This window comes from Astyanax mexicanus, chromosome 6, assembly GCF_023375975.1.
Source record: "Astyanax mexicanus isolate ESR-SI-001 chromosome 6, AstMex3_surface, whole genome shotgun sequence".
NCBI lineage: Eukaryota > Metazoa > Chordata > Actinopteri > Characiformes > Acestrorhamphidae > Astyanax > Astyanax mexicanus.
In genome coordinates, this window is record NC_064413.1 from 52,205,920 (window position 1) to 52,233,855 (window position 27,936).

The window sequence follows — 27,936 nt, forward strand, 5'->3', positions numbered from 1 at the left end:
ACCCTAAAATACCATGTTAACATTTTAGGGCCACACTGTCCACTTCTTCTACTGAGTCAGAATGATGATGATGATGTGTGTGTGTGTGTGTGTGTGTGTGTGTGTTTGGTCACCCACAGGTATAGCTATCAGAGAGACGGCAGGAGTCGGAGACCAGGCCCAGCGCCGCCTGATGAAGGGAGTGGATGACTTGGATTTCTTCATTGGAGATGAAGCCATTGACAAGCCTAACTATGCAACCAAGGTAAATTCAGCTGCTTTTACTAACCAGTGTCCATCCAAGCTATAAGATGTTTTCCTGATAAACACTCATGGGCCATTCCACCGAATGGGAGCCATTATTTATGTCCCCAGGAAATTACATAAATGTGCACACAAAATAACTTTAAAATGCATTTTATTATTAAGCATAGTGTCTTGTACATTGACTTAATTGCAAAATGTAGAAATGCAATTAAAAACATTAATAAAAACTACTAGAACTCTCAAACTATAAACTTTACCATTAAATATAATTATTCCAAATGTCCAAATGTTTTTTTTAATAATAAATCCATAATATTTATGTTAAAATACAAATTTTAATTGTGACCCTGGGTTTCACTCAGTCCTGTCAAAAACATCTGGAACATTCTACAAGTCACATCCACAGCAGGAAGTGACATCAGCTGTTTTTTTCTGAAGATCATGGGAAGATCAATATGAAATTCCCTCAGAAGTTTTTCTGTATATTTGACTATGACCGAGGAGATCAATCTCAACACTCTGTCCTGTTACCTGAGTTCATTCTTAGATCTGTTTTGTTTTTGATAAATATACACATTTTGGGAAAATCACTAGAATGTGCTCCTTGTGCTATTAGCATAGCTAATTTAGCTGTTTTTCATGTTTTTGCTAATTCTTTGCTAAAAACTCATTGCTGTTACTCAAAACATATAAAGTAACAGGAATGAATGCCAGTAACAGGAGTGAGTTCCATTAACAGGAATTAGTGCCATTAACAGGATTAATTTCCACGTCATAAATATCAACAGGCCCGTAGCCAGGGGGGATCGAAGGGTTCGTTCGATCCCCCCCCATCCCCCACAACCCCCCCTCAGCCACCCCAATCCCCCCCCCCCCCCCCCCCGCCTGCCCCCAATTTTTACCATTTCTAGTTCAAGCTGTCTTTTTTTTTTTTTTTTTAAAGGTTTAATCTGTGTGTTTTATTTCAGAGACGAGTATTTTTAAGCAGCTATCAGAAAAATCTCATCACAGTTTACATGATTAGCCTACCGTTCCCTTTCTTTTAGAAAAATCGCTGTATGTCCAGATATGTTTTAACATCAGCTGCTCCGACTAGCTGCCTGTGGCTTCCCCACACTGACCCTCCTTTGCAAGCTGATTGGCTGTTTCTCCTGAAAGGCGGGACTTTCTCCTTAAACCGGCTGCACGATTGGTTAAGAGACACAGAGCAGTCAGCTCCCTGTCTCCTCAATAATATATATATTTTTTATTTTAATATAATACGGGAAATTTACGGGAAAATACTAATACGGGAGGACAGCGGGAAAGAGGAGTAAAATACGGTAGTTTCCCGGCCAAAACGGGAGACTTGACAGGTATGGTTAAAAGTGCCGGGCTCGGCTTAGCCCAATAGTATATTGTACATGTAACACCGGATTATTACTGTTATTATTGCGATAACTCCAAAGTCTGGATTTTAGTTGATTTTTAAGAAATGTAGGTTAAGTGACAATAACATTCAGTCACTCACTTTGCAATTCTGACGATCAAGCTAGGGTGTATTTTACTCTCAACATGCCTGTTGCTCCTAAGGCCATATATAAAATACAGTATAGAGGTGTAAAAAGGGGGTTAACCTCTTAACACGCCCTGGCCCGCCGGCGGGCCAGAAAAAATATCATATTTAATATCTGGCTGTGTTTATGAATACTTATAGGTTCAATGTAGACACCCAATATGCCATTTTAAAGCTTTTCAGTTATCTAGCCTATTTAGCCGTATCTCCTTTCAGAAAATAAACATTTAGGGCGAAATATGCCTGGTTTATGAAAGTTATGAAATATTATTTTCATATTTACGTTTTTCGTACGTCCATATTTGATCGAATGCGGACATGTTATACACCATTCGAACCGTCTGCCTCTCCGGATTACGGAACTGTGTTTACAGTTTAAATCTGTTTGTGTTTCGCTTTGTGTTTACCTCAGGACACTCGAGACACACACCCAACCCCCTCCAGCGCTTCCCCCACACTCTTACCTTCAAAACGCAATCCAGTCACCAGTAATTCTCACATATATCCAAACAGCGCTCCACGAATCCACGCATATCTAATGAATCAGCAGACCCTCACAGACCAGACGGTATGCAAATGAGCTCTGTCAGCCAATCAGGCGCCGAGTTCAGCGAGCTGAAGGGGGGGGGGGGAGGGGGTTGTGGGGGCAACGAAGTCCCAGCACAGATTTTAATATTATATTAAGATTTTAATAAGACAGAACACTTTAATTTATATTATTATTAATTCATGTTTAAGTTTTAATGACCATACCGATAGTGTTCCTAATGAAGTAATTCTTATCTATTTATGTCAATAGTAGAGAGATAGACAATAAAGGACAGCAACATCAGAGACAGACAATGGAGGGCAGCAACAGAGACAATGGAACAAAGCAACAGACAACTGAGGTGAGCAACAGAGACAGACAATGAAGTCACATCACAGATGTAGGAAGTTTGAGTAACACTTACATTTATATCAAATTTATGTTAACAGTGGGGAGCAACAGACGAACAAATAAGGACAGCAACAACAGATTCACAACAAACTTATAATAAATAAAATATGTCTAAATTAAAAGGTTTGAAGTGTGCTCGTGTATTTAGGGGGCATTGGAGTAGAGAGCCAAATGAACTCCACTTTTGGGGGAAAAAGATCCCCCCCATCACAATGCTGGCTACGGGCCTGATCAATTATTTGAACATGCAGTCAACCATTTCTTTAAAATAAACACTTTCTTAAGAGAAAAAATAAGGAATCAGTGGACTTGCTTTTAAACATGTTTTTTAAATGTCACATGTTTTTTTTAACCAACTGTGGCTTAGAAACCTTCCTGAGTTTAAACAAAAAAAGATTTAAAAAGTTTCATTTGAAAGAGTTACAACAAGTAAATGGCACCCATTCAGTGAAATGGCCCAAATACCATTAAAATAAATATAAAGTCAGTGGTCAGTGAGAGAGTCTACTTGTAATTAACTCTATATAACATTAGAATACTAAACACAAATAAACACAAAGTCAGTGATCAGTGAGACTTTCTCACTTTCTGAGATGATCTTGTGTGTCTGTGTTTTGTAGTGGCCCATCAGGCATGGCATCATTGAGGACTGGGACCTGATGGAGAAGTTCATGGAGCAGGTGATATTTAAGTACCTGCGGGCGGAGCCTGAGGACCACAACTTCCTGATGGTGAGACCTGTGGTTTATTCCTATGTGTAAAGCTGTCATGTAAGCAAGAGGTCCTATTTTAAAGAATCTTCTGGTTTGTTTAAGATTTTTAGTGATCTATAGATGAGACGTCAGTTGCGCACAGCACAGCTGGATTTAGAGGCATGTTAGTGTGTCTTTGTTATAGTGAGGGCACAAAAAATATGCCTTGCGTGGCTCGAAACACGCAAAAGGCATGTACTAATTCTGTTAATTAATCATGGGTGTGTTTAATTTTGGGCGTAACGTGAAATAAACCAATAAATCAGTGTGCCAGTCGTCATTACCTTTAAGAGCCAGTGCACTCTGATTTTGGCAGGTTAGGATCTTTATAGCACACGCTGTGAAGGTACTCCAGCAGCTCATTTAAGGGAACAACAATGTTATTTAATTCTTTATTCTGTTTATTGTTGATTTAATAGTTGGGTTTGTGCTCTGCAGGCTTGGCACACCTATATGAATGGACTCTGATGATTGACTGTTGTCAGGGTTGTTGTCAGTGGCGCACCTGTATTTCTCACTGCCAATATTGAAACACGCCAGAAATTTATCTGAACACTCCTCACTTCTAGACCATCACACCTATCAGTGTAGATTTATTCCTGAAATCTGACGCTATTTTAACGACGCGGGCGCAAGGCGTCATGACATGACTTAAACAGGGTGTAAGATAATAGGGCCCTTTATGTTTTTCTTGTTATGAGCTGCTGGTGCTGTTTTGTTCAGATGAGCTGCTCTAAAGTGAGTGTATTTGCTGTCATGTTGTCCTCAGACAGAGCCTCCGCTGAACACCCCAGAGAACCGGGAATATTTGGCTGAGATCATGTTCGAAACCTTCAACATCCCGGGCCTCTACATCGCTGTCCAGGTAAAACCACAAAGACAGGGGATTGTTTGGGCATACACTGATTAAACATAACTCATAAGATTTTGATTTAAAAAATAATCAGATAAATAAACTGAGCAGTTTATTCACATTGTTTTCTCATTTTGAAAAAGAAGGCACCTACAGGGGTTGGACAATAAAACTGAAACACCTGTCATTTTAGTGTGGGGGTTTCATGGCTAAATTGGAGCAGCCTGGTGTTCAATCTTCATTAATTGCACATTGCACCAGTAAGAGCAGAGTGTGAAGGTTCAATTAGCAGGGTAAGAGCACAGTTCTGCTCAAAATATTGCAATGCACACAACATTGTGGTTTCTATGAGTCTAGGAGTGCCATTATCAGCCGGTAATGCACTGTAACCAAATCTGTTCATGTATTACTCCACCACATACAGGTAACCTAGCAACGATACAGCGCTTACAAACCAAACAGCGCAGATACAAACAGAGCAGCAATGGAACTATTTTAACTGGCGAAGTTTTTATAACCAAACAGATCGTATTTTATCCTCCTCTTTAACTCAAAATATTTCAGTAAAGAGTACTAATGGAACTGTGGTATAATCGCAATAAAACACTCGAGGTTCATGCGTTAATGTGTAAAATTGTGCTGTAAGCACACACAATTACAATTGTATTGTAAGAACACATTGTATTATTGCTTAATTACAGCTAAACTTCACTCAAATGCAAATATGTGAAAAGTATCTCCATTCATTACTCTGTAGGTAGTAGTATAGATAAAATACTTTTTTATATAGGTTTAAAATACTTCTGTAGAAGCTGAAGCATCAACTCAAGCTTTTAACTCTTTAAGTAAAATAGTAAAAGTACTGGTTTTAAAACTAAGTATAAAAGTAAAAGTAATGTAAGGAGAAAAAATTAAGCCATTGAGAACAAAAGCTTAGGCCTCCCACAGAGTCCTATAGTGCACTACACTTTTTACTATCTTTTATTTATTAATATTTTTTAAACTATTTTTAATTTATCAAATTTCTACCCCTTTTGTACTGCAAATGCTCGGCTGCATTGTAAGTGAAAGGGACCCTTAATTTACTCCCAAGTGAAAATAAAGGTTGATTGATTGATTGACTGATTGATTGATTGATTGATTGAAGTTACAGTTCAATCAGGATGAAAAGTGTCCTGCGATTCCTCAGGCTGTTCTGGCACTAGCAGCTTCATGGACGTCCAGACAGGTGGGAGAGCGAACTCTAACAGGAATAGTCATCGACAGTGGAGATGGAGTCACCCACGCTATACCAGTGGTAAATAAAACTACATTTTATTATTTTACCATTATTTTTAAATTACTGCAATAAATGCCATCAGTTACAGCATGTTGTCCGGACCCTGAAGCAGCAAAGCAGCCCCAGACCATCACACTACCACCACCATGTTTTACATTCAGTATAATGTTCCTTTGCTGGAGATCGTCACGATGTATGTTGGTAAATGTGAGACGGGTGGTTGTGTTGTTTTTGGTCAGCAGTGTTTTTTAGCCTTGAAACTCTTCTATAGAGACCATTTTCACCCAGTCTCTCTTTCTTATTATTGAATCATTATCACTAACCTTAACCCTTGTGTGGTGTTCATATTTTTGTTACTCGTTTACTTTGTTACTTGTATTTAATTCAGCAAAATTAAGCAATTCTACATTAAAATGCTTTACACATGCTTGCTTCAACTAAATTGCAAGCAATATAAACAGCTTGGTTAATATTTGCCCTTTACCGTCAAGAGTCAAGTCAAGTCAACAGGCTTTTATTGTCATTACATCTGAGTACAGGTACACAGTGTGATGAAATTACATTCCTCCGGAACCATGGTGCAACATGGAACAACAAGCAATGGACAACATAAAGTGCAGGAGTGACGACATTATAAAATTATAACACTAAATAACAATAAATACAATAAATACAAAGGACGAGACAATTTAAAGACAGGACAGTGCATGTAACATGTAAGTGCCGTTACATTTCTTTCAAAAAGTGCTACTCTTTTTTTTATTAGTTTTTTAATAAAATGTAAAAGAAGATGAATTAAACTCAAGATATGAGTAGAAAATTTGTTTAGTTTCAAATTTACAAATGAAGCAATGTTTATTAGCCCTTGGCTAAACATACTGTATGTAATATAAATGTGTAGGGGGGGGGGGGGTGGTGGTGTACAGTGTGTGTTTATCGAAAATATGTTTTGATATATGTTTTTCACAACAAATGAGCCAATGCCAATGAGTTTGAGTAAGATTTTTTTTTTTTAGTATCATTTGATGAAAAATGAAAACAGGTCCCACAGACCCGAACACCACACAAGGGTTAACTGAGGCGAGTGAGAGGGGTACAAAAAGAGATACAAAAAGGGCTTTTATTCAAAAAGTAAGACAGGAAAAAAATTATAGGGATGTACACAGCAAAAACTCCCACAGAGTTGATTTTAACTCTTTTTCAGGGTTTATATTCTGTAGCTCCACACTCTTTGGAGTTAAATCAACAGTTTCAAAATAGTTAAACATTTAACACCTTGCCAGTGTTCTTTTTTTTAACTCACATTTGTATTTCTTTAACTTCCTAAATTGTTACACTAACACTGAAAAGAGTAAAAAAATATATAAATGAGAAGAAGATTAGTTAATTAATATGACTTTTTATTATTGCATTATTATTCAGGACAGGTTAGCGTGTGATTTTCCATTGTATTTCTTAGTGCATTACCAACACTTTATCACAATTTACTGTACAAAGGATGGTAGCTTGCTCTTATAGCCTACAATATATTGGCTAGACAAACAACCATTAAACTAAATATAACACAATACCCAATGTAAGGGAGCCCTGGTGGGCAAGATTAGGATCTGGGGGACACACCCTATTATGAAAATAACGTGTTTAACTGGGCGGAGTTTAATTAAATCTCTGTGGAGTTGGCCAGTATTTACTGGGTTTAGTGGGATTAACACTGAAATATTCAACTCTGTCAAATAACTCCAACACTGAACACCGTTTAAATCTGAAAGAGTTAAAATTACACTTTGAGAGTGAAAATCAACTCTCAGCTGTTTAACTCTGAAATTTCAACTCTCCTGTTTTTACTGTGTATGGTGATCAAAAACAAGTTAGAATTAGTAATTGAGGAATACCTTGAATACTGAATGATTAAATTAATTTATTGCAAAGATATAGAAAATTAAATCTCAACTGGGTCATTTTTGACCCATGTTGCGCATCAAAGGGTTAATGTGTAAATGTCAGTCATAAATAATACAATATTAATAAGATAATAATAATAATAATAATTATTATTATAATAATAATTAAAAAACGGGTTCTAATCACACCAATTCCCTTAGTTAACTGTTTTCCAAATATCCTACGATACTTATGATGGGAGTGTTCTGTAATTTTTATTGTAATGTTTAGAGCATGGATATGGTTCTGCATAGTTAAATTACAAGAGATTTAGGAGAAAAACACAAACCATAGGCTTAATATGACTGGTTGTGGTTTGCACTTATTGTTTGCACTATATAAGACCTAGAAAAGTTTTATTTTCATTTTTTATTCTTATTCTTATTTCTATTTCTTATAGAATCAATGTGTGAGAGAAACCAGTCTGTTTAGTTTGCGTTATGTGATTTTATCAAATAAAACTCTAGTTTTCATTTTTCATTTTTGATGTTTTCTTTAAAATTTTGATTTAAAATCTCGTCTCGTTCTCGTGAACCCAATATCGTGTCTCGTCTCGTCTCGTGATATAAGTGTCTCGTCACACCCCTGTTTTCTTTTTTTTATCTCTTAGGCGGAGGGTTATGTGATTGGGAGCTGTATAAAGCACATCCCTATAGCAGGCCGGGACATCACCTACTTCATCCAGCAGCTGCTCAGAGAGCGAGAGGTGGGGATTCCTCCAGAACAGTCGCTGGAGACGGCAAAGGCAGTGAAGGTGAGACTATTATCTCTCCCTGTCTTTCTTTCTTTCTGTTTGTCTTATTTTCTATTTTTCTCATAGCCAGCAGCCTCATTTCCTTGCATATGATAAACACACATTATCTGCTCTCAGTGCGCTGTGATTTTATCAGTGGAATGAGATTACAGTGCAGTGTGTTCTGCTGGCTGCAGATGTGAGCTGGTGAATGTGCTGACAGGAATCAGATAGTAGCTCTGTGCCGTGTTAATAACATCACTACTCGCCTATTTATGTTGGTGTTTATGGGCTGGTTTGGTGAGCAGATAGGGAACGGTGGTTTTGTGTTATCTGATGACGTGTAGAACCCACATGAAGGTTTTAAACTGTTATAAATCTCTAAAACAGGGGTCCGGACCGTCGCCATTTTTAACTTGTGTTATGATTCAGTATTATATCCTGTTTACTGAAGATACTGAAGCCTATAGTAGCCTACAGTAGTTCTGTCAGTGTTTTATTAATGTCATTAACAACTAAAAGACAAAACAAATTACACATACTAGTATATTTCAACAATATGTATTGTTTTAAAACAGGCCTGTCACAATATTTACATTATCAACCTATCATAAAATAAATGGAAACACCCTCAATAATTTAACATATCGAGTCTAATAATGTGAATCTTTATGTTAACTTTTTTTTTTAAATGCTATATTTATTCTATTTAATTTTATTTATGTTAGATTTAGGCCTGTCTGTCATGATAATAATTACATGAATGACAAATTGTACAATATATGGAGAAATGTTTGCAGAACTGCTGAAAATATCAGCTTTTTTAAAAAAAAAGCAGTTTTATTTTATTTAATATTGTTAATGTATCAGACTTTATTATGTTGTGGGTAAAACTGATGGGGGAAGTTGTCAATGCTTTTTGTCCCCTGGGGATTGCCTTAGTTTTGAGGTAGATACCCTGCACGAGAGGGTTTTTTTTTTTTGCTGAGGAGTTCTGATCAGGTGGAATAACACCACTTGGTTACATTACTGTTAGTATGTTTAATAAAGGTAGTATTTTAATTTCTTTTTCTGGTGCGCACCATCTGTATTAGCTTTTCTCGCTTTATTCCCCCACTTCTCACTGCCTGCTTCTCCTGTGTGGCTCCGCACTCTCGTGTCTGCACAGATCTGATTGGCTGAGTAGAGCGTTTGGTGATTTTACAACACGTGATTGGTTTGTGAGTTTACTGCGCAGTAAAGCACGTAAACCGTAAATAAAAGTTCCGCCGCTTTAAATGAACACTATCAGAATTAAATCCTTCTCAGTAGTTTATCGGGGTCCGCCCATCAGTGACCTCTGTCAATGTTAAAGCGTTAATGCATGTGGTTAATTTGGACTCAGTGACACGTTATTAATTTGTTTTAGCTAGTTAATTACGACCGGTCTATGTTATTATGGCAAGATCATGCTTCTTCCGTCCAAGAAATATCAGTAAATTGAGATCATTAGTTTCAAAAAGACAAAACACTGTTTTGTCTATGATATTTAGAGGCAGGACTGGCTGTCCAGAACAGTCACTGCTGGTTTTATATTGGTTGAATGTGCTGGAAACATCTCCTTCTGAACCTAACGTCCTAATGAAGAAACTGACAATAGGTTGGAAATGTGTTACAATTAGGGTGCTTAACTCCCCATCTGAAACTAATCCTCTCTCGATAGTGTTAATGACAAAGGTACATCAGTTTGTTTACGAAGAAAAGCCTCAGTTTCTTTGCTAGAAGAAAGAAATGAATAATTTAATCATTAACTTCATCACTGTGTTCACGAACCCTCCGGAATCTGTTGAACCCAGCGCAGGGACCTGTTATCATCTCCTAAACACCTTGGAGAAATGGTGTGTTGTGAGATGGCCTAACATTCTCTAGCCATTACACCACCATGCAGAGCAATTACTGAACCTAATGCCTCTCTTGAGATGGCAGCACATACCATAATGACTCCAGCTTAGTGTTTATCGCTGGCAGCAGATGTGGTGGGTGAGCCTTCTCTAGCTATAAAAGCGTCCAAACGTAGGGTGAAAAGATGACAGATGGAGACATATTCCATATTCCATTCCTTTCACTGTGTTTCACTGTGTGATGGGCCATTCTGCGTTGGCCTTGGAAGCCAATGATCTTCATTTGTCAGTCTTTACGTCAGTATCAGCTCCTGACGTACAGTTCATATTGAGATTGGGTAGGTTTGGGAGGTATTACATCAGTATAATATCAGGAAAATTCAAGAAATCTTGATACATGATACACACTGTACTGCACTATTAACTTCTGAGAACCCCAAAGACTCAGTGGCTACGTTTACTCTGGAATATAATCAAGAGGAAGATGGATGATCACAACCATCAAACCAAACTGAACTGCTTGTGGCACCAGGAGTGTGTAGCATATAGTTATCCAAAACTAAAACTAAAAAACCAATCTGCTCATTTAACCTGGCATATATTCTTTATCATGTTTTTGCCTTTTTAGGAGCGCTACTGCTACATTTGTCCCGACATTGTAAAAGAGTTCACTAAGTATGACATGGACCCGGGAAAATGGATAAAGAAGTACAAAGGCATCAACGCCATTAGCAAAAACGAGTTTCATATAGACGTCGGATATGAGCGCTTCCTTGGACCAGAGATTTTCTTCCACCCAGAGGTAAGAGAGAAAAACTTTTATGCATCTTAAAGGTATACTGTAAAAAAACATCTTTTTAAAAGGTCTGATTCCATCATTTCTTCATTCATTTTAAAATGCCTAGTTGTGGTCTCTAGTGTGAATTATTATCATGTGAGCTGTGGTCTGGTAATCCGGTATAACGCTGCTTTAGGAGGGGGGGGGGGGGGGGACAATAGGATTTCAGCTCTTGCTCATGAATACTTATGCATGCAAACATATCACCTCTGATTGGCACTGCAACACAGTGAGATGAAGTGAGTTTTAAAATAAAGACATTTTTACACTAATAACAGTCTTTACAATGTCATATGCTACTTTATAACATGTATAATAATACCCTGCTAAGTGCAGTTCATCCACTGACCTATAGTCTTAGAGTCTCTGTAAAACGCCAAATCCACCGGAGATCCTATTTAAACCTATGTAAACACACAGAAGTGAGTAGTCCAGGTCCAGAAAGTAAAAATCCACTTCAGGGTTTTTGATGGCTAGCAAAGCTTCAGCAGAGCTGCCCAGGCAGTTGGAACAAAACCCTGGGGTGGATTTTTACTTTTAACTAGTGTAAACAGAACTGTTCTTGACATACACCTACACCTATTTTAATTGTACCTGGCTGCTGTCGTTCCATAGATAATTCTACCGATTTGTTCCTTAGCTCTGAATTACTGGGTAAAGTATAGAACACTGATGTTTTATTCGCACAAATAACACAGGAATTAACTGCCATGCTGCTCCTAGCGTTGTGTAGTTTTTATCTGACAAGATGTGCCTGGCTGCCTGGCTTTAGCTCTGCCTGTGGGCGGTCACGAGCTGAGGTGGGCGGGGCCATGAATACTAATTCACTGGTTGACGTAGACACGGTGCTTCTCCTGATCGACTAATTAAAAAAAAAATTTTTTTCTTTACTAGCTACTGCAGACAATGGAGTTTGAAGAACAGTTACATTAGAGTTATTTAGAGAGAGACATTGTATTTCACAAACATCAAGAAAAGAGCCAAATTTTAAAGCCTGCATTATGTGAAGCAAAATGTATTTTCCTGTAAAATTCATTTTAAAATTGATTCCTTTTTCTTAGTTTGCCAACCCTGATTTCATGCAGCCCATTTCAGATGTTGTGGATGAAGTTATTCAGAACTGCCCAATAGATGTGAGAAGACCCCTGTACAAGGTATGTTCTGCCCTTATCATGTATTCACCTTTTGTGAATAATAAGATAAGTAAAATGAAAGTTCGTTGCTCATATGCTGCTCAGAAAGGCAAGGCTGACCTTCCATATCACGGCAAAAAGTAGTAGTAGTGCTGCACTATTCTACTATGACACTTTTTTTCCTGCACAAGCATGATCAGCCTGGAAGAGTAATCGCAAACTAAGAACACTAAGATCACCCAGAAAGGCATTTTGGAAACAAACTTTTGGAGTCATTGTGGCATCAGCAGAGTCCAGAATTTTGCAGGTTCTGTGCAGTTCTAGTTTCTCATGAATCTGGGGATACATTTTCATTACTGTAGCCTTGTTAATGTTTAATAATATACTATAAAGTTATAAAAAAATAATTAAAGGTAGTGTTGAAGAAATAAACAACAAAACTTTTGCAGTTTCACATGACAAAGCGAAAATTCCACCTTAAAATCTAGCTATCCATCCATCCATCCCATTATTACCAGTGTTAATTTTAACAAAATAGTTTGAACAGTTTTTAAAGGAGCTAGTTTTACCTCCAGCACTAACCCAGCACAACTACTGTAGCTACATTCTATAATTAAGCAATAGAACACGAGAGGGAGTGTGTTATCACGAATAACATCACGGCGAGTACAGTAGATCATCACAGCCGTGATGTTGTTCGTGATAACACACAACCTCGAGTGTTTTATTGCTTTTATAGAACAGTTTCTTTTTTACAAAATGAATAAAGAAAATAAATTAAAGAACTTTAAGAAATTCAGTTTGAATGTGCTTTAATATGGACTGTGCCTTCCGCCAAAAAGTAGTTCCACAACAACTGTAACAGAACTGAAACAGTTTATACAGACTAACACCACGAACGTTAGCTTGAAATCAAAATATGGAATAAGTGAAGATGGTAACGTTAGGAGCGTGAAATAACACTAATACTCTCCTCTCCTGCTCCGTGGAGTCGTCTTCAGGTGAACGCTGCGCATTTTTTGAGTATTTCTGCTTGTTTTGCTGGGCGGTGTTGGTTTTAGCTGGACTGTGGTTAGGTTAGCGTAGCTTGCTTTAGCTCAGCATTAGCTTAGCTTGGCCTAGCCTGGCTGGTTAGCGTTCTGGCTGTCAGACGGCATTAACCGAACGATTTTCTTTCCCTTTTTTCCACAAAAGACGAGCCTGCGCTGCGGGTTGCGGGCGAGCGTGCCGCGGCTGAGCGCTAGCCTGTGCTAAGCTAACGCTGCTGCGGGTGTCCTGTGTGTTTACGCCGTTACTCTGCAACGCGTCTGCGGAGTGATACAAGTTTAGTTTGAGAAGGCCTTTACATTATCACGAATATCATCACGGCTAGAACACTTCTCAACCAATCAGATTGTGAGGTCGGAACTAACTGTTGTATAAATGAGGTTAAAAAAACACACACACATTCACACACTGCCCTGTAGAGATGCTCTCAGGATGTACTTAGAGACTTCATGACTTAAACTGAAGAACTTAGGAGAATGTTCTTTAAGGCAGCCAAAGTAATATTAGCAGACACAATTTTAACAATATTTAAAGAATTATTAACACAATTCTGTTAAATTGTTTTCTGGAAAAAAATACAATATTAGGAAAAGCTCTTTGACTTTGCAACAATAGATCTGATACATGCATTCATCATATAATCCACATATATTAAAAATGCATTTTAAACTTGCCCAGCAGAGGACAGCAAAGCACACAACACAGCAGGCTTCAGAGGGGCAGAGCTGCAGTACTACAACTTACCATTTCTATTCATTACTCTGTTGGTAGAAGTATACTGTAGATACTGTGGTTTAAATTACTTCTGTAGAAGCTGAAAAAGTAAAAGTACTCAAAACTATTCAAAACTACTTAAAGTATAAAAGTAAAAGTAATGTAAGGGGAAATAATTACGCCATTAAGAATAAAAGCTTAGGCCACGCCCAGTCCTATAGTGCACAGTATTTATAGTATAAAACACCCAACTAGATCGTGAGATCACAATTTTGTAACAATAACAATATACTGAAAAAAAAAACAATTCTGGGTAATGTCTTGTTTTGCTAACAGACTGTGAGGGTTTGGGTTATCTAACGTTTATATAAACTGCAGCCAAAAATCTCTAGTTTTTACATTCTTTTAACAAAAGTACACTATCGTAAGAAGTGCTTTCAGTAGAATAAATTAAAAACACAGGACCCAAACACTACTGAGTTTTTTTAATGAGTGGAGACAATGTAAGTATACAATAGAAATGACATGGCAATACATAATAATAATAATAATAATAATAATAATAATAATAATAATAATAATAATCAAATCTGTTATATTATTTTAAACATTATGTGATGACTCAGTTTTTGTCTGTATGTATATAATTCGAACATTGCACGCATAATTTGTTCTAACAACAGTAAATGTAATGTGGAGTAAGTAATATAATACAGGAAATTGACAAATCCTGCACCTAACAGCTGGGGTTATGCATAGGGCTCAGCCAGGATCTATTACTCACTCAACTAACAACAATAGCAAAACCACCACAATCTGATACTGGCTCGACAAGAATCCAGAAGCACAGCCTAACACTATGTTCATGGTCCATTGCCTCAACTGCCAAGTAACAGACCTACCAAAAAATAACCTATGAACACACAGAATCCCTCCTTAATCTAAGCTCACTTCCTTTAACTATGGCAACAACACACTTACCTAAGCACAATCACACACAATAAATCACATTATAAGTTGCGTGAGCAGACCACAGCAACCACTACCATCTGATACTGGCTCGACAAGAATCCAGAAGCATAGCGAACTATGTTCATGGTCCGTGCCTCAACTGCCAAGTACTCAGACGTCTACAAAAACTCATGAGACAAATTATTACAAGAGCAGGACCACACCAATCCCCTTCATCCAAACTCTAACACAAACTTCAGTGCAAGCACTTCTCAGGGGTCATCAGGCAGGCACCTTCCTTCGTCAGTGTTTCGCTGAAACATGGAGTAACATGTTCAGGATGTAAAATCACCTTTGGTTGGATTTAACTTATAATAAACAGAAGTACAGAAAATAATGTATTTTTTTGTGTGATTAACTGTAATTCCGCAAATGTTGTTCTAAGACACTATAGGGTGGGTTTTGATTCATTTTAGCAAATGTAACCCCCCCCCCCCCCCCCCCCAATGTCAAACACAAAATGTGAAACTGAATGGAAAATGCAATTATGAATTTATCATGTGTACAAGTGACAAAGAGATGTGGGGATTGAATGAGCAATAGTTTTGAGAATTTTAATTCTGATGTGAGAAATGCTCCAAAGCAGCCGAGAAAAGCTGTAAAAGGGACAGAGACACAGCAGCAGACTGTATTGTGTGAGTTGGTGCTTTGGTTTGGTAGCTAGGGGTCAGTGTTCATCCACCGAGCTGCATCTTCTCCCCACTCACCGTTCAGACTCGCTCTTCTGCCCAGTCAGCGAAGAGCCTGGCGAGCGCCTGCAGAAGCCTTGAACGAGAGTGGCATAGCCCAAGGCCGTGGGTGAAAGCTCACACTGCTGAACACTTTAGTGCACATTTAGACTGACTCGCTGCTCTTCTGCAGAGCAGGTCAAATTTACAACCTTTAATTTTTTACCAGTGTTTACTGCAAATCTACCAGCACACACCAGCAAACAGCAGCACCTCAGCCCCAAATATACTGGAGGCGGATGCAGAACAGAGGAGTCTGATTTAAAATAAATAAATAAAAATTGTAGAAACTCATATCCACATCCTTCACAGTGTGGATTTAATGAATTCAAATAGTTTTAAGATTTAAACCAATGGAGTCCAAACTTTTTTTTGTTGGAGGCCAGAAGGAGAAATATATTTGAAGTCACGGGGCCACAGACTCTGTAATAAAACAAATAATGAAATAAACCACTTTAATTAATACTTTTTTCCTGATTATTTCATTTACACACAATTTTACTTGACTTGCTATCTTTATCTTTGACAGAGTTGTGTAAACTAAGATTTTTCAAATTGATGTTTAATTTCATGATGTTTCTTAATATTAATCTTCTTAATTACGGCAACTTTTAGATTCTTTGGCCCGTTTTTCTGCGCTAGAAATGGGCACTCTCTCCGCTTTTAGACTCTTTGGCCCGTTTTTCTGCGCTAGAAATGCGCACTCTCTCCGCTTTTAGACTCTTTGGCCCGTTTTTCTGCGCTAGAAATGCACACTCTCTCCGCTTTTAGACTCTTTGGCCCATTTTTCTGTGCTAGAAATGCGCACTCTCTCCGCTTTTAGACTCTTTGGCCTATTTTTCTGTGCTAGAAATGCGCACCCTCTCCGCTTTTAGACTCTTTGGCCTATTTTTCTGTGCTAGAAATGCGCACTCTCTCCGCTTTTAGACTCTTTGGCCCATTTTTCTGTGCTAGAAATGCGCACTCTCTCCGCTTTTAGACTCTTTGGCCTATTTTTCTGTGCTAGAAATGCGCACTCTCTCCGCTTTTAGACTCTTTGGCCCATTTTTCTGTGCTAGAAATGCGCACTCTCTCCTCTTTTAGACTATTTTGACCCGTTTTTCTGTGCTAGAAATGTGCACCCTCTCCGCTTTTAGACTATTTGGCCCGTTTCTGACACCTAGCGTTCAAACTTTGAATCTCACACTAGACAAACAAATGTGACGCTTAACAAGGTTGTGTTGGTATGAGTTGGAGAGTTGATCATCCAACATCATGACCTGGATGCAATCAAATCCGCACAGCCATGTTCCGATATTTTGTAGAAAGTCTTTCATGGACAGTAAAGACAGTTACAAATGCAGTAAAAGCAGGATAATCTCCAATTCCCTAGTTCTAGTTATTTTATCAATTGTAAGCACACCAGTGGAGACCCTTATCCACCTTCCACCCCAGCATCAGAAGGGCAAATATATGTAGCTCCACCAATGTGAGGCATTACACACATAACCCCCACAAACAACTATACAACAAACATACTGGATGTGGATGAAGAACAGAGGTGTCAGATTTTGGATTTTGATAAATGGTAAAAATTAGGGGTGTCACGATTTTGATATTTCATCAAAATCGATCAGAATTATTTCATGGTCTCGAGCATCGAAGTCAAAAAGAGGCTCGACGATCCCTCCCGCAAATGGCGCAGCACACTGTAGCTGAAAGAGCAGCCCTTTCTCCAGAGAATGTGGACATTCTCATCTTCTTAAAGAAAAACTTGAAGATATAAAAATAACAGTTGTTTTGTCTAGCCTCAAATATGTTAAGGAGCATCTTTCTCTCAGATAAAGTTAATAATATATCTTTATTAAAGAAAAAAAATTGTCATTCTCAGGGACCGAGTCTTATTTTTCATGTTTAACTGTTATAGTAGGATAGAGTTCAGTTTGTTAAGGCTCTAATTGTTATATTATTTTGTACATGACTGTTCCTGTATTTTTTTTATTATTTATGTTATGTTGCACATTGCTGTTTTAATAGTGCACACTGCTGCTACCAAAAAAAGCCATTAGATTGCATTACATATATATCTTAATTAAATTATTTAAATTTGACCATTAGTGCCTAATGTGGTGTATTACAGATCACTTGTATCACTTTGCATCACTTATATCAAGCCCACCTTTTGAAATAAGATATTGTAAATTTGATGAATCAAACCAATGACTGACCATAGACTAATCTAAAACTGGCATAGGCCTCTCTAAAAAAGAAAAGAGAGAATCAAATCGAATCGTGACCCTAAAATCAGAAATAAAATCGAATTGAGGATTTAGAGAATCGTGACACCCCTAGTAAAAATGTATAGTCACAAGTCTGGATTTAATTCATTTAAATATTTTTAAAGCCCCACTAGGTAGGATTGAGATTTTGTACTCTTGGGCTCCCCCTACAGATGCAAAGTGTAATAACGTATACAGCACGGTCGTAAACCACTCCCCTCTGTCTCCTGGCACTTTTTATCTGCAATACCAACATAACCTTGTTGATTATATGTTTACAAAGCTATAATCATTGTGAATGGAAATGTGTTAGATAGAGAACTGTTAATAAGCATATAGGCTACATATTTATAGTTTACACCTGTATAGTGGTCCGTCTTATCATATGTGTACAAAGTTAGGATCGCTGTGAATGGAGATACGTTAGATAAAGAAAAAACATTTTTTACATACTGTTATTACTACTAAAATGTACTACACAAATAGTGGAAAATCCACCTGAATATAAGCTACTTTTTCCATCAGAAAGTAAAAAGCACACAAAAATAATTACAACCAATCTGAACTGCTTCATCAGTTTGTCTCTTTTACAGCATGAAATGTTTACTTTATTTACTTTTTCTACTTATACTTACATTTTTACCTACTTAATCTGTATTTCAGTCTACTTTGAAAAAGTATACTTTATTTGGCTGTGCTGATTTTATACTGGTGATGTACTTAGTAAAAATATATGATTAGTATTATTTTATAAAACTGTGCTTTTTATGATAAACCTGGAAGGAGTCGATATTTCTGCAATAAAACTCTACTTCAGTCAAATTTGCTACAAAACAATAATTTTGTGTTGACAAATGAAAACTGTGATAATAAACTTTTATGTGTTAAATTTATACCTAAAACGTTTACTTTAGTTACTTTATTGTCGGTAAAAGAACTAAAAAAATCTTGTAGCTTTGAGATATATTGCTTTTGTTTCCCCAGTTTTTATACACTTCTCCAAATGAATGTGATGTTAAATCTATATTTTAATCACAATTTTAATAGATTTTAAATGTTCAGTTGGACAGCTCACACAAATATACTTAAATTATATGAAATAGTGGCGAAAATAACATACGACTAGTATACTCAATATGAATTTAGTGCAAATTTATATTATTTTAATTACAAATAAGTAGTAATTAAGTACAAATTATTGGTTCAAAAATAACATAACTTAAGTACAGACCTATTTCAGCATAATTTAAGTATACTTCTTTTCCACAAGGGATGAATACTAATGAATTGATGGAGGGAACCCTGAGGTTCTGTTACAACAGTTGATCAAGGCATTTCTTTACTTCAGAAATTCAATAATTTTTAACAGTAGTCATAGTGGCGGTGCGCATTCACGCTCTCAGGCGACCTGTCAATCAACTTGCCCTCAGTTGTCAGTCACCACATCTCCACACCCCTTTAAATATCACAGAATAACTCCTATAAAACGTATTTACTGTAAAGAAATACACTGGGGGTTAATAACACAGGAGGGGGGCTTGCAGAATGTAGAATATAAAAAATCCTGGAAGTGTAATTTTAGATTAAATATTCCACCATCTCTCATTCAGTTCAATTGGAAATAGGCGGGGTTTAAAAAGTTGTACTGGAGCCAGCCACCAGATGGCGTAGGAGACGTAGTGGCTTCACTTTTCAGTCTATGGAAGAAACAGTGAATAAGCATGCGTCCCAATTTCCAACTTTAGTTTGGAAGTTTACGACTACAGGACCAGGCATCAGAAACGTGACTGAGGCAGCGCCTCCATTGTAGTCGAGTATAAACTGTGTGTTCGTTGAGGTTTTAGTCTGGAGGCCTTTAGTCTGTCGAGACAAACAAAGCAAACAATACCTCAATGAAATCCAATTCTGCTGACTGATAATTAGAAGTGCGGATATAAAGCAGCTCATTACACTCAAAACCGTACGCTTTGATCCGCATGTGGAATAAACGAGTCAAAGGCTGAGAAAAGAAGCACTGATTATAGTTAGACTGGGCTTGTTGTCTTTATTGAAAGCATCTGAGTAGCTCAGCAGGAGCGTTGGGATGTAGGATGATGCTTTTAAAGTTCTCAGAGCAATTTAATAAGGACAGAAATCAATATGTCCATTTCTGTAACGTTTCCTGCCCGTGTGTTTGTTAGTGTGTGTCTTACAACCTGGGCAAGGCAGTGTGTTGCGATGCTCATTCATAGATAGATAGATGGATGGATGGATGGATGGATGGATGGATGGATGGATAGTGCCATTGAAAGCCATGCATGTCCAACCACCAACATATTTTATAGAGGATGTGGTGAGCCTTTTTTTTTTTGGTAGTGTACTAGAGGCTCCTGGGGCGTGGCCTAAGCTTTTGTCCTCAATTGCATTTTTCCTCTTAAATTACTTTTACTTTTATAGTTTGTAATAATTTTATTTCAACCCACTCATTATAACTCCCCCTATCACTAGTGATGCCTCAACACAAGGAGGGTGAAGACTAGCACATGCCTCTCCGATACATGTGAAGTCAGACTCCGCCTCTTTTTGAGCTGCTGCTGGTAGCTGTAGCATTGTCAAGTAGCATCACAGCGCACTCGGAGGAAAGCGCAGTGACTCGGTTCCGATACATTAGCTCACAGACGCAGCCTTGTGCTGATCCACATCACTCTAGGAGTGATGAGGGGAAAGAGCGCCATCTACTGTACCCACCCAGAGAGAGCCAGCAATCTCCCGATCATAGTGGCAGCGCTTCAGACCGCCAGACCACCCTTTGACAGTATGGCACGATTACCCACCAAGTTTCATTCCTGTCAGTTTATTTCTTCTGGGTGCAACTATTTTTTGAAAGATGAGTGATAGAATCCAAGCTGGAGCTCAGAGCATGCTGTATAAATTGAAAAAACTTTTCTGATCTGCGGTGAATCACCGTGACAACCCATCTCCTCTTTAATCTCCTTGTCTGATGCTGTTGATATTCCGTACATGCTGTTCTAGCATCCATCTAATCCAAACCACACAGCTTTACAAGTTTGTTAAAGAAAGATCGACCCCTCACCTCCACAGTGATGCAGGGATTTACTGCAGATCCCGTTTTATCACTACCCGTCAATATGAAGCTCAGGTCAGCCTGAGGTCACTCACTTTCCTGGTGACATTCCAGCTCCTTATCGACTGTGCTCTTTCTAATTACACAGACTTTACTGCAACAACCTTTTACTTCCTTAAAAGAACTGAGTTTTAGGCTTTTTTTTGTAGTTGAGTTTAAAAGAGTTGAGTTTTATGCTTTTTATTATTATTATTTTATGCTATTTAGTATTAAAAGTACAGGCAAAAAGGGTTTTCTTTATTTTCATGACTATTTCCATTGTAGATTCTCACTGAAGCATCAAAACTATGAATGAACACATGTGGAGTTTTATGTACTTAACAAAAAATGAGCTGAACCTCCACAGTCACCGGACCTGAACCCAATCCAGATGGTTTGGGGTGAGCTGGAGCACAGAGTGAAGAAGGCAAAGAGCCAACAAGTGCTAATAAACACCTCTGGGAACTCCTTCCTTCAAGACTATTGAAAAATTTTCATTTCAGGTGGCCACCTCTTTTAGAGAAGCTCATTGAGAGAATGATGCCAAGAGTGTGCAAAGCAGTAATCAGAGCAAAGGGTGGCTATTTTGAAGATACTAGAATATAAAACATGTTTTCAGTTATTTAACCTTTAACATAAAACTCCACATGTGTTCATTCATAGTTTTGATGCCTTCAGTGAAAAATAACAGTGTAAATAGTCATGGAAATAAAGCATTGAAAAAGAGAAGGTGTCTCCAAACTTTTGGCCTGTACTGTATAATATAAGTCATGGTTGAAAGTGTTGGCACCTTTGCAAACTTTGCAAAAAAAAAAGTATAGTTTTCATCCATTTCTGGGCGCTTTGTTTTGAAGTACGTTTGGGGTCATTGTCCTGCTGGAAGACCCATGACCTAGGACTTAAACCCAGCTTTCTGATACTGGGCTCTATATTGCGACCCAAAGTCCTTTGAACATCTTTAAAAACTTATGATGCCCTACACACAATCAATACACCCAGTGCCAGAAGCAGCAAACCAACCCAAAACATCTTTGAAACGCCACCCTTTTTTAAACATATTTGACCATAAGTACTGTTTTCTTTTCTTCGTAGACCTTCTGCTTTTTTAGGTGAACAGTATAATGATGTGCTTTACCAGAAAGCTCTACCGATTTTGGCTTATTTGTGTACATTTTGGCAAAATGCAGTTTAGCTTTTTTGTTATTTTTAATAATAATTGATAGATTAATTCATTCATATTATTACTATTAGCTTGTGGCATAGCAGCTGGATAGTATATTTGTGAAGGGAAGATAAACGGCCACAGTAACCAAAGTGGAAATATTAGGTGTCATGTGGTTAAAGGTGAGTGAGTGGGAGTGTAGAGTATAGGATGGAATACACTGTAAAAAAGTTGAGAAAATGCAAAATTTTAAGGTAACATAAATTTTTGAGTTTGAGGCCAACTCAAACTTGCACACCAACTAAGTTTTGAAAAAAAAAAAAAAGTAATAATCAGACAGTTGTGCCAACTAGAAATCTTTAGTTCAGAAAGAATACATTTTTAATATTCATAAAAATATATTATATTATTAAAGGAGAAAAAATAGATTTTTGCAGTTGTAAAACATGATAAAAAAAGTACTTACCTTTGATGAATAGCACACCTCCGTTCTCCCACAGCTTTCCAAGATCCAGAAATTTTAACAGTCCAACAAACACCCTTCAGACTGGGTAATACGGGGCATAATTTACCCCAATAAATTGATTTTTACACCGTTATCCAGCTCAAAGTAGCTCCACACCTCCTTGCTAGAATCCAGAGAGTCCTGACATTTAAAATGAGGCATTAATAACTTAAAAAGTGCACAAGAAGCTTATTAAAAACCTCTGTTTACATCCCATAATGCTAGCTTCAGCTCTGAGCGCCGCCATAGACATACACATATATATAGACTCCCCATAGACTGCTTCCTGGCACCGGCTGCTATGCTATGCTATGCTATGCTATATATACATATATATAGGTCAACCCAAATTAACAATAAAACCCAAGAAAGTTTGTGTCGGCTTGGTTGTCAGGCTGGTTGGAAAGAAAAGTCATGATTGCCGGACAAAAGACTCTTTTAAATTTCCCGCCTTCAGCATCGGCCAATAGCAACTGAGCTCCTGGGCGGAGCAACAAGTCTCCAATCACCACCGGAACCAATACCCTCAAGCTTCAGCCAAAGGTGTTCCTGTTCTGACAGCTATTTCAGGAACACCACATTGTTTTTATTGGTTACAGCACAAATAGCCTATTTTTTATTGGCTACGAAAAGTACCTTTTAAATTTGGTTTTGTTATTTTTAAGAAGATGGTAAATTTGCACCAGAAAAATGTGCACCACCACCAGTTTATGAGTTTTAAAGTATATGAAACACTGTATAGAAAATCTAACCTGCTGCAGACTATAATGATAGAGTTGGTTGGTCCTTACTAGCTTCTTGAAGAGAATCACAGTAGCTAATTCTTTGCCAGCTTATATATTTTATCTATAATATTTCAATAAATAGCAGTACATATCAGACTTGCTCCAGTGGCTGGATCACCTGTCAGGTAATGAGAGTTTTTAGTAAACTGGAAAAATCTGCTTTTGGCTAAACTTTTAAATTCTAATCACCATCAGAAAGACTGTGTCTGTTTTAACTGAGTTAATCCTTTCTTATATTATTATTTAAATGTTTATTGTTCTTACTTTTTATTATTTAATTTTATTTATTATTTTTTAATTTTTTAATTCTTCTGATCTTCTGTTCTTTATTATTCATTTTATCATTTCCTGTCATTCTATCATTTACCTTTACTATTCTTATTTTTCATGATTTAATGTTTAATGAATTCTTTACTTTTTATGTGTTTATTATTTTACGGTATATATATATATATATATATATATATATATATATATATATATATATATATATATATATATATGCATTTTTTAAATTTAATTTATTTATTTAAAATGTGCATTTTTGTATTTAAAATTTTAAATTTGTATTTATTTTATTTTTTTCCTTTATTATTTCTAATTACTTATCTAATGTTTTCTATCCCTTTTTTCTATAAATGCTTGGCTACATAAATGAGGGTCACTCTTAATGTATTTCTGAGTGAAAATAAAGGTTGATTGATAACCTGGTAATTATTAAGGCAGTCTTATTATAAAGTGTTACCAGCATTGTTTATGTACAAGTGATAGCATAATAAGCTCATTAAGCTAAGAAATTTACCTGAAATCTCAAATCTCTTGGGGTGTCCAAACATTTGCACGGTGATCCTATACATTGTCTCTAACATTTTACAAACCGGAAAGTAAATATTTTAATTAATGTTACTTAAAATGTTTAAAATAATGTTTCATCCCTCTCTATTTTGTGTCTATTAGAGAATAGGTCATGTTCTACCCACTGAATTAACCACTTAATAAATGCCTATAAGTCCAAATGCATGCCCCTGTATATAACACACATATCCTATGAGAAAAAAACAAGTATCCATAATGCACTCCAACAAAACTAGAGTTAGTTTGCTAAACCTTTACATGGAGTTTGTACTAAAGGCCGTTTCAGGGTGAGGGGTGATGCAATGATGGTGCAGTGCTTGCGTACACCTACAGAACACATCAAATGCATCCTCAACATCAAGCATATCCGCTAAGAAGCTGATTTCTCAATCCAGCTTTTGAAGCTGTTTTAAAAAAACAGGTTATAAGAAGTATCAGATTAAAAACGAGGCAAGTCTGAACCAGACTCAAACCCAGCAGAAAGATTGTAGCAGACTCCCCTTGGATTCCTTTCATTCCTGTTTATGGAGAAGGGTTAATCTACAGTTACAGTAGATACAGAATCACCAGTTGAATTTCAGCAAAACAACAGTTCTTTTTCATCTTCTATTGTTTAAATGGTGACAATAGCCTGACTCAACTTTCTGTAATTTAACTCCAAACCATCTAAAGCCAACCATACTGAAAACCAACCAGACCATGGTTCCATAGATCTTAACCATGGTCCTCTCTGATGGTTGGGCCACATTTTAGCTCTTCGGTCTAGACTTTGGTTTGCAGCATTGCTGTTTAAGTGGAGTGAATATAGACTGTTGGCGGGGTGTAAAATAGCAGTGAGCATTAAAACTTGCTTTGATGAGCATAACAACACGCCATGTGCAGGGTGTAAGATAGGGATCCTATAGGGTTTGGACAATGAAACTGAAACACCTGTCATTTTAGTGTGGGTGGTTTCATGGCTAAATTGGAGCAGCCTGGTGGCCAATCTTCATTAATTGCACATTGCACCAGTAAGAGCAGAGTGTGAAGGTTCAATTAGCAGGGTAAGAGCACAGTTTTACTCAAAATATTGCAATGCACACAACATTATGGGTGACATACCAGAGTTCAAAAGAGGACAAATTGTTGGTGCACGTCTTGCTGGAGCATCTGTGACCAAGACATCAAGTCTTTGTGATGTATCAAGAGCCACGGTATCCAGGGTTTCAATGTGAACCAGGTGTTTCAGTTTCATTGTCCAACCCTTGTATATATATATATTCTTGCATCTAAATGTGTATATTTGTGTGTATTTTGTGTTTGTTAGAATATAGTGCTGTCTGGGGGATCAACCATGTTCAGAGACTTTGGTCGACGGCTGCAGAGGGATCTGAAGCGGGTGGTGGACGCCAGACTCAGACTTAGTGAGGAGCTCAGCGGAGGCAGAATAAAGGTCAGTGTTCAATGTTTTAACGGTTATAAAAATACAGAAATCCATCTACAGTGTTACAGACAAAATACAGGCAAATCCACACCAATACCACACATACATCAATTGCACTGCCATACCAAAAGTCATAAGACAGCTACTAGGATTGTGCCGACTTTTGCCATGTCCAGTGGAACTTGACATTATAGTTATATTATCATACATAACATACCTAACACATGTTTAGCCCCAGCAAAAAAGAAAAATGTAACTAAAAAGTTATCTATCTGGAGAGTATTTTTTTTTTATTTTGTCAGTAAAACTAATATTGTATTTCACTGCCTGACCAACAAAAGTCACCACCAAAAAAAAGTTCACACACTCTAATATTAGCTTGGATCACCTTTAGCTTTGATTGCGGCACACATTCACTGTGGCATTGTTTCAATAAGCTTCTGCAATGACACAGATCATTTGCGTAGTTAAATCCAAGTGGAGACTAAATTGCAAATAACATCCATAATGAAAATAGTGATTAAAACATCTCCAAATTTCTCCTAATAAAGTCTAGTATATCTATTGGGGGCATCCAGGAGAAAACTGTGAATTCTTAAAAGAACATTTTCAGAGGAGTCAGATAAGTCAAAGCAGCACTGGATATTAATCTACACAGATTTCTCTCCTAAAAACTGTTTATTTGTTTGAGTAAAGCACTTCAGTTTATTAATAGTAAGCTTAGATGGCTAGCACGGTTAGTGGGTAATGCTAGTGCTTCTTCAACAGTGCTAGCTGGGGTTAGAAGCAGACTACAGGCCAATAATACCCACCTCTGAACAGGGAAATAGTGCTTAGCAGATAATGCTAATGCTGCTCCAGCAGTGGTAGCCATGTTTAGAAGCAGAAAACAGGCCGATAATACCCACCTCTGAACAGGGAAATAGTGCTTAGCACATAATGCTAATGCTGCTCCAGCAGTGGTAGCCATGGTTTATTCTTCAGACTAGCTCACATAATCTCAGCTACTTTCTTTAGAATGAGAAATTCCTCTTACTTTTTTTTACTGGACTTGTGTTTTGCTGCATCTGTTTTAATGACATCTGGAGTTTCTACAGTATACTCTATTTTTCGGACTGTAAGGCGCACTTAAAACACTTTAATTTTCCCAAAAATCATCAGTGCACCTTATAATCCTTATAAAAACCACCCTGCTAAAGTCCAGCATTATACAGGAGTTTCAGTTTAGTCCTCCAGCAGTATTAGCATTACCTGCTAAGCACTATTTCCCTGTTCAGAGGTGGGTATAATTGGCCTGTAGTCTGCTTCCAGCCATGGCTACCACTGCTGGAGCAGCATTAGCATTATCTGCTAAGCATTATTTCCTCGTTCAGAGGTGGGTATTATTGGCCTGTAGTCTGCTTCTAATCCCAGCTAGCGCTGCTTAAAATGCTCCTTATAATCCGGTGCGCCTTGTGCATAAAAATACACTAGAAAATAGACAATTATTGATAGTGCGCCTTATAAACCGATTTCCGCCCTATAGTGCGATGTGTTAAATATGTTAAACTGTCTCACTGCTGAGAGACAGGCTAATAAATAATGTGATTAGTTGGATAAAACCCTTTTATTATTATTAAAGGTCAGTTTTCTAACTGTGCTCATGCTCCGCTAGCTGCTGCTGCTATATTATGTTACAGTGTTAGTACTGCTTTCCTCCAGCGTGCTCTGTCACACTGACTGTGTTTTAGTTTCAGCAGTGCAGCGCTACACCTGCCTTAACTAGCTTTTTGTTTAGCATGGGCTGCTGGTTTCCATCTCAGTTCAGTTCATTACTTATAAAACTCTGTAACAAAGCAGCTCTACAGAGGCCTAATGAGTAAGAACATTAGAGCCCAGGTGCCTAATGAGCACGCTGAGCATGTCAGGAGCAGCCCTTTGAGTAGAACAAAAAAAGCAGAGCCAAGAAACAACAGTGAAGTGTTTTAAAAGCTGCTGTGAAATGCCCAACTCTGAGAAGTTTTTGGAGGAAGGAATATTTTCTGCACAGCTTTATTATCATGATCTCCATTAACTGTGTAGTTTAAAACAGCACATTATGAAAGAGTTGGTATTATGGTGGAAAAGGAAGTATACTTAAGAGCATTAAAAGTATGTTCAAATTAGGTAAAGAATACTAAAAGTGCATTTTCTATGTAATATACTCAATGAAAGTA

The 27,936-nt window shown here is 37.4% G+C and overlaps 1 protein-coding gene across 2 annotated transcripts in view; it reads left to right on the top strand.

Annotated features, from left to right (window-relative positions):
• actr3b (actin related protein 3B) overlaps positions 1-27,936 on the top strand; it is a 108,005-nt gene that overhangs the window by 70,422 nt on the left and 9,647 nt on the right. For both annotated transcript variants that reach the window (XM_049480906.1, XM_049480907.1), the window contains exons 3-10: positions 120-244; positions 3,362-3,472; positions 4,263-4,358; positions 5,536-5,643; positions 8,177-8,320; positions 10,808-10,981; positions 12,079-12,171; positions 25,625-25,750. In XM_049480906.1, coding sequence (XP_049336863.1) covers positions 120-244; positions 3,362-3,472; positions 4,263-4,358; positions 5,536-5,643; positions 8,177-8,320; positions 10,808-10,981; positions 12,079-12,171; positions 25,625-25,750 — 977 coding nt within the window. The remainder of the gene's footprint in view (positions 1-119; positions 245-3,361; positions 3,473-4,262; positions 4,359-5,535; positions 5,644-8,176; positions 8,321-10,807; positions 10,982-12,078; positions 12,172-25,624; positions 25,751-27,936) is intronic.